We start from the raw sequence: 7,555 nt of genomic DNA on the forward strand, positions 1-7,555 counted from the left end.
GTATGAATACAATTTTTATGTTCGTTTAATAAACGAATGAACACGAACAGAGGTGTATTCGGTTTGTTTATGTTCACAAACAAACTAGTTTATTGACTCGTTTATTTATTAATGATATTTTCTTATAAAAATTTCATTAGTATATATTAATAAAATTATCTTGGTTTGTATTATTTTTCATTTATAATATAATTATTAATATTTATATTTGACTATTTTATATCTAAACAATGTATGTATGTATGTATGTATGTATGTATGTATTTGTTTGTTTGTTTACTATTTATTAACATTGTTCGTGAACCTGTTCGATTAAGTTAAATGAACATGTTCGTGAACATTATTAATATTTATATTTGACTATTTTATATCTAAACAATGTATGTATGTATGTATGTATGTATTTATTGTTTGTTTGTTTGTTTATTATTTATTAACATTGTTCGTGAACATGTTTGTTTAATGTTCGTGAACATGTTCGATTAAGTTAAATGAACATATTCGTAAAAATTAAACAAATGAACATGAACACACATAATTTTAAATAAACGAACATGATTAAAAATTTAATATCCTTAACGAACACAAATTGAACATGAATAAACTTAAAAATAAACAAACGAATATGAATAGAAGTTTGTTCATTCAAGCTTGGTTCATTTATAACCCTATCAAAAACCGTTTTGAGTTTCTCACAGCTCAAGACAATCATGAGATTCATTTTCCATTCATTATAGTTATGTTCGTTCCATTTGTTAATAATGTAAAAATTCAAAATTATTTTAATCTATCAGAACCTACTCAGCTTGATCCAAGCCTAAATCTAAAAAAGTTTAATCCCGAAAAAATCTAAATCCGAAGAAAGCCCAATCCGAGCCCACCCAAGCCATCCCATTTGCCCCTACTTGAAATCTATTTAAGATTGGAGGGACCCCATGGCTTAACTTTTGTAGTCCAACCAACATAAACGTTATCATGCTGGCTAACCATGAGCATTGGTAACCATAGCCAATGGTTACTACAGTGGCACATACTCCGGAAACACACTTGAAAATCTACAAAGACCTAGAAACTGTATAAATGAGCAATCATTCAGCTACTTTTTTAGATTCCTTGGTACTCGATTCTCGGAGACAGACGATCACATGTGAAATCGAACAGCTGCTGTTTGGCTAGGAGGTCTAGAAAATTTACCAATTATATAGCATAAGATCCTTATCAAAGGGTAAAATGTACAAGGGACCATTATCCTACATTGATAAGTGGCTAGTTGCGTGATCCATCCATGTGATAAATTCTCAATTTATGGACATGAATATGTGACAATCATGTCCCCCACAGTACCAAAATCTCGAGAGCCCACCACATGTCAGGCATTGAGAGAAGGGTGAGTGGCAGGGGGACCATACTCAAACATTGGTCCTTTTTTATGATGCATTGAATAATCCAATCAAATTATTAATGTCAATTTTCAATCCAAAGTGACTCTTGGCCTTGTATCAAACCATATGATAAGAGCAATAAAAGATAACACGGTTACCAAAATTCATATTATCATATCTATTTCCACAAAAGGGGTGCTTGGTTCAAGAGTGAGCTACAAACATGAGCGCCATCGGAAAATAAATGAGAAAAAAAGAAGCATAATATACCAAAGCATAAACCATCATACAACCGTTACAATCTGTGACTACAGTAACCACAGCTTTTATGAATACGACAGAGAAAGGGAAAATGGTCCTAAAGTTCTAAGAACCAAAGCTTTGTTCCACTTTTCTCTCCTCAACTTCTTCACTTGTATTCCAAAATCATGTTGTTTTCAGGAGCCAAGCCAATGCTGGCCCTTAGTATGTTCTCCAGCATTGCACGCTGCTTGGACAGTGCGTTCACCACCGGTGTGCCTGGTGGAACCTGTTTTTTGCCAAAACAATGTCAGCTCTCAGTAAATTTCTTCACAGATTTCTGGTTCAAGTGATTGTCATGATTCTATTCACATTCTTGAACTGAAATTTGACATAAAGTTCACAAACTTTAATTCAATATTATGTCCCCTCTCACCAGTTGCTTCATGTGAAATAGACAGAAGCAGCTTTACATAAAATCATTGATGGTCACATGAAATATATCACAAAGAGGCACCATAAAGTGAATTTGCGATTCCTTGTTTCCCACTTAAACTATAAACAGTTGAGTTACCATTTAATTCAAGACAATAATATCAATGTTTTATTGGTGAAGGTGTCACCCCTCTCCACCCCCATTTTATTATTAATTATTTGCGATTCCTGGTTTCCCACTTAAACTATAAACAGTTGAGTTACCAGTTAATTCAAGACAATAATATCAATGTTTTATTGGTGAAGGTGTCACCCTTCCCACCCCTGTTTTATTATTAATTATTATTATATTTTTAGTAGGCCAGAGTTACAGGAAAAGACGAAGGGATGCTTTGGACTCACAAGAGGGGCTTTGGTGAGGTAACTGAGGATTGTAGCCACAGGATGGAAAGAGTGGAACTTGCCCTGCAAAACCAAAATTCAGCATCAATGTTTTTGCAAAAATATGTTTTAAGGGTCAACCCAGAAGAGTCCACAAAGTTCTAAGGGTCATACCTCTCCATCAGCCTTGAACTGGATCCTGGTGCTAAGCTCAGCAAGGAGAACCAAATCTAGGATAATGGGAGCAGCCAACAGGGAATCCTCACATGTGTTGTGCAACACAATGGTGTTCTTGCCTCCCATGAATATCTCTGATGTATACTCATCCATGGCTCTCTTGCTGTCTCCCACATATGGCACATACTATAATACAAGGAAGACAAAGTACACATTTTAAGACCAATCAAGCAAAAAAGCTTTAAGGTCACCACTGACAAGTGCCCAAACAGACACAGATGCGTAAAAAAATATTTACCTTGATGACCACAACATGATCAGGATGTTCACCAGGCTCATACAGGATTCCATTGCTTGAAACCATGTCATCAACAACATTGCTCTTTGAGATCTCCTTGGAACGGAAGGTTTGGGGTGCCGATAGATTCATGCCATCATTATTTCCCAGATGGTTGTAACTCACTATCGATGTTGGCTGTCAATTTATCATCACCGTTAGTACAAGTACCTATCAATGTCATATTATTTACATTTTATTGACACATAAGCTACCAAACACTTAAACTTTTTACTTCAATTATATTGGTACTAATTGCTTATTTTAACAATTATGGTGATAGTGCCATAAAGTTAAAAGATTTATACCTTGATCCCAGCCCCAACAAGGAAATCCACGAGGACAGATTTCATCTTGGTCTGGCCACTCTTGAAGTCATCTCCTCCAATCAGACAGTTCCTTTGAATAGCCAAATCAATCAACCCTGAATACAATAAGAGTCACTTGTAGAGGTTATTATATTTACTCGTCATTACAATTTATAAAATTAGAAAGACAGCTGAGCTAAATTAAGAACCTGGAACAAAGGTGTTTTGTGGGCTGCCATTGATGAAAGGAACATTTTCAAGAACACAAGCAATAGCATACAAAGTGGAAGGAGAAATCTCTGATTCATTCTTCTCCAAAGAAGCCATAAGGCTTTCCACGGTGTCATTTAGCCCCACGATGACATTGCTGTACCTCTCAGTGTTTGCAGTCCAGAGTACAACAACCTTGTCCACCTTGTTTTTCTCTTTGAACTCCCTGATTTACACAATCAAATGTTAAAAAATTCAGCTACTTTTCCTGTTCTACAAGCTTAACAAATACAGTTTTGAGGGTTGGAGTTGATTATATACTTGATGTCTTTGATGACCTGCTGAACTTGTTCTTTCTTGGTCCCCTTGATAACATTGTTGGCACGTTCACCTTGGTTAGCAGCAATGAAATCAGGATCGTAGATTCCAGGGAGTGGGACCATGGATTCCATGTAGGGTCTCAGTTGCTTTTGCAGATCAATGTCGAAAACCTTGGCCCTAGCCATTGCATCAGCTAGGTTCATGTCACTAATGTCCCATCCTCCAAACACAATATCATTTGGGTTCACCTGTATTCATTCATTATCAAGCATTAAGCATTAAGTAGCAAACTAGTAAATTAAAAACTAAATCTGGGTTTATAATTCGCATACCATAGGAAGAAGACTCTTAAATGGAGCATAAATCTCTTCTCCATTGTAAGACCCAATTCGGATCGTTGATGCTTGAGTCAATGAACCAAAGTAATTAGCCTGTTGTACCTTGTCCTTAGTAGCCCAAGAGATACCCCTGAGAAAACCCATCATTACCCATAACTCAAAAATCAACCAAAAAAAAAAGAAAAAAAAAAGAAAGGAAAACAAATCAAAATTAATCAGATCTTTTATCTAGAAAGTACAAAACTCACTCTTTGTTAGCTATAACACCACCGGTGAGGGTTGAACCATTGTTTCCTCCCCATCCCACAAGCATCACCCTAAAACATATAAATAAATAAAATCAAAATAATCAAAATCGAAATGGCAAAAAAACAAATGATGGGCAGATTTGGATTCTAACCCCAATTTAGGGACATGGATATCAGTCTTGAATTCATATTTGACAGTTTTGGGTTTAACAACCCATTGATAGGTTCCATTTTTGTTCTCATGAACAAGCTCTGTAGTTTCATAGTTGTAAACAGACTGAATTTCATTCTCTGTGTACTTCACATTGGGGCTCTCCACCTTAAAATTCTCAATAAACATTTTTGCTGAACTTTTTTATAAAAAAAAACCCACAAAAGGCAAATCAAAAACACAAACTTAGAATGGAAATGAAACTGTTTTTATTTCTTTTTTGCCCCAGAATTTTGTGCTTCAAAGCTTGGGACTAGGAGGTTTTATAGAGGAAACATATAATGAGAGGATACACGCGGCATCATCACAATGGTTTGATGCCTTAAGTTAAAATTTCGTCATTGAATCCCCTTTGGTTTTTTGATTGAAGAGAAGGTAGGCCATGCCTTTGTTGTTTTGTGGTTTTTTTGCCCGTTCGTACGTGTGAAGAGGGGTGTAATACACTTTACACGTGGCTTAACCTTGTGAAGGAAATTTTATTTTTATTGTGTTGCCATTGGGAAGGTACTCGAAGGGGTATATTGATTGAATGACTGGATCGTCTAGTAGGACCCATATCCACGCGCTGATGTCCACGTGGGTAAAACACCGGTATTTTAATGGTATATGCCGAAGGCTTGGCCGACGGTGAAGAATAGATGTTTCTTACGCGCTTTAGTTGAGGTGTATTGTGCATCTCAACTATCAACTGAGTCCGTCCTTGCTTGTTTTCACGTGAGGCCAGAGTGGGAAGTAACAAAAAAACAAAATTACGGCTTTCTTACATCAATAATATAAAAAAAATTAATAATTCAAATGATATACCCATAAAATTATTTATCAAAATGATACGTTTACTATAGTATTTTATTGGTGTTACCTGATAAATCAGTGACACAAAATTAAAATGTGTTGACTTAAAATATACAAGGACTTGATATGTAAATTTTTCACTTTGATTGGCTGCTGAAAAAAAGTTTTAAATCCGTTAATAGTGCGGCGGTATCAAACTTTAAATAAGGTAAATTGCTTCATAAATCTCTTTATTTATTATTATTTTTATTTTCCTTTAATACTAAAAATAGAAAGGCCTCTTACCAAATACTCCAAAAAAAATTTCTATCAAAATGTATTTTTCTAAAAAAAATCGACTTCAATTGAAAATAAATTTTATTTATTTTTCGAAATAATTTTTTTGTTCAAATTCTTTTATTTCTATCGGGATAATTTTTCAAAAAATCATTTTAAAAAATTTATTTGAACAAAAAATTTATTTTTTAAAAAATATATAAAATTTATTTCTAGTCGGAATTGACTTCTTTACAAAAATACTTTTTGGTAGGAAGAAAACTTTATAGACTAATTAATAAGAGGCCTCTCTATTTTGTGTTAAAGGGAAATAAAAAGAAATAATAAACAAGAAGAGTTTTTGAAGCAATTTACTTTATATAAAGTTTGGTGTTGGCACACTTTTAGCTTATATATCAAGTTCTGAATATTTTAGGTCTCACGTTTTAATCTGATGTCACCAATTTGTTAAGTAGCACCGACAAAACATTGAAGCAAACATATCATTTTCATAAATGATGTGAATGGCATTCTATTTAAGCTATTATTATTATTATTATTAGGATAAAGAAAACCAAAATTTAGAGTTGGTTAAAAAGATGAGATCCCGTCGTAAATAAATTAAAATTGCAGGCAGTTATTTGGATTTGACTGAGATCAAGATTTGAGTTTATTTTTGTATTGTAGTTAACAATTTTTTAATGCCACTGGAACTTTTATAATGTACCTTTTTTCATATTAAAATATATTTGATTGTTCACAATAATTATGAAAGGTGGGGTGGTTTTAGTTAGATATTGAAGCTAACTTTTCAAAATATGTTAAAAGTAATAATCTCTTAAAACTTATTATTTAATTAACATGGTTTTTAAAAAGTTTAACTTTTATGTAAAAAAATTTATTAAATTAATTTCTTAACAAATTATTGATAAATTTAAATGTGTTAGACATTATTAGAAATAAAAATCCTCTAAAGCGCTTAAAATAAATATAGTATGTAATGAATTTTTTTTAAACATCTTTTTTCTATTATCAAATTCAATTCATTAAAAAAGCGTTTTGATAAAATTAAAATTTTTAGTTATACTTTTGATAAATTTCATTAGTAATAAAAAATTTAATGGCAATTTTGAAGTATAATAAATAATAAAGAGCATTTATTTTTCAGTATATATATTAGTTTCTAATGTCATATGTATTGTATGTAATTTTATGTGTTTAATTTTTATAATTTTTATTTTTAATTAAAATATATTAATTTATTTAAAATCTAAATAGTATAATAATAAATTGAAACCATAATTAAAATATTTTTAACATATTCAATAGATAGTGTAGTTTTACTTCATGTAATTTTTAAATTATAAAAATTGATATATTGTAAATTAAATTCTTAAATTTTTATTTTTTATTTTTTCTTAGCCGTTAATATATTGCCCAAAACATTTTACAGATAATATATAATTAATATATTATATTATATTAAAAAACGTATTATTTATAAAATTTTATATATAAAATATTATTGTATAAATAATTAAAATTTACTATTTAAAAAGTAATATAATTTTTTCACTTTTCACTGTTTGGTTAATGGAAGCAAAATAAATTCAATATAAATTTGAAGTTTTATTTATTATTATATAAATTCCTTTAAAAAGGTCATTTAAGAAAATTTAAATTCTCATTTATAATTATAATAAATTTTCTTATCAAGTAATTTTTTAACCAATTATTATTTTTTTGATAAAATTTCAGATTGGGCTTTATTAAAATAATCTGCAATACTACACATATAGTCCTAAAAATAAATATAAAGAGCCTAATAATCAGACTTGGCCCAACATAACAAAAAACTAAGACAAAATTAAAAGGAAACCTAATCGTCTAGAAAACCAAAAAAAAGAAAGCAAAATCTAT

General features: G+C 31.3%; 1 protein-coding gene across 1 annotated transcript; it reads right to left on the reverse strand.

Moving 5' to 3' along the window:
- Positions 1 to 1,536: 1,536 nt before the first annotated feature.
- LOC107950394 (inositol-3-phosphate synthase) lies at positions 1,537 to 4,943 on the reverse strand. The gene is made up of 10 exons (XM_041089677.1): positions 4,530 to 4,943; positions 4,378 to 4,446; positions 4,124 to 4,259; positions 3,792 to 4,039; positions 3,470 to 3,696; positions 3,261 to 3,376; positions 2,914 to 3,090; positions 2,613 to 2,801; positions 2,460 to 2,522; positions 1,537 to 1,911 (listed from the first exon to the last, which is right to left on the reverse strand). The coding sequence occupies exons 1-10, from the start codon at positions 4,715 to 4,717 to the stop codon at positions 1,792 to 1,794; spliced, it is 1,533 nt and encodes a 510-aa protein (XP_040945611.1). The 5' UTR covers positions 4,718 to 4,943; the 3' UTR covers positions 1,537 to 1,791.
- Between the last annotated feature and the right edge of the window lie 2,612 nt (positions 4,944 to 7,555).

This window comes from Gossypium hirsutum, chromosome D03 (genome assembly GCF_007990345.1).
Source record: "Gossypium hirsutum isolate 1008001.06 chromosome D03, Gossypium_hirsutum_v2.1, whole genome shotgun sequence".
In the NCBI taxonomy this organism is placed as follows: domain Eukaryota; kingdom Viridiplantae; phylum Streptophyta; class Magnoliopsida; order Malvales; family Malvaceae; genus Gossypium; species Gossypium hirsutum.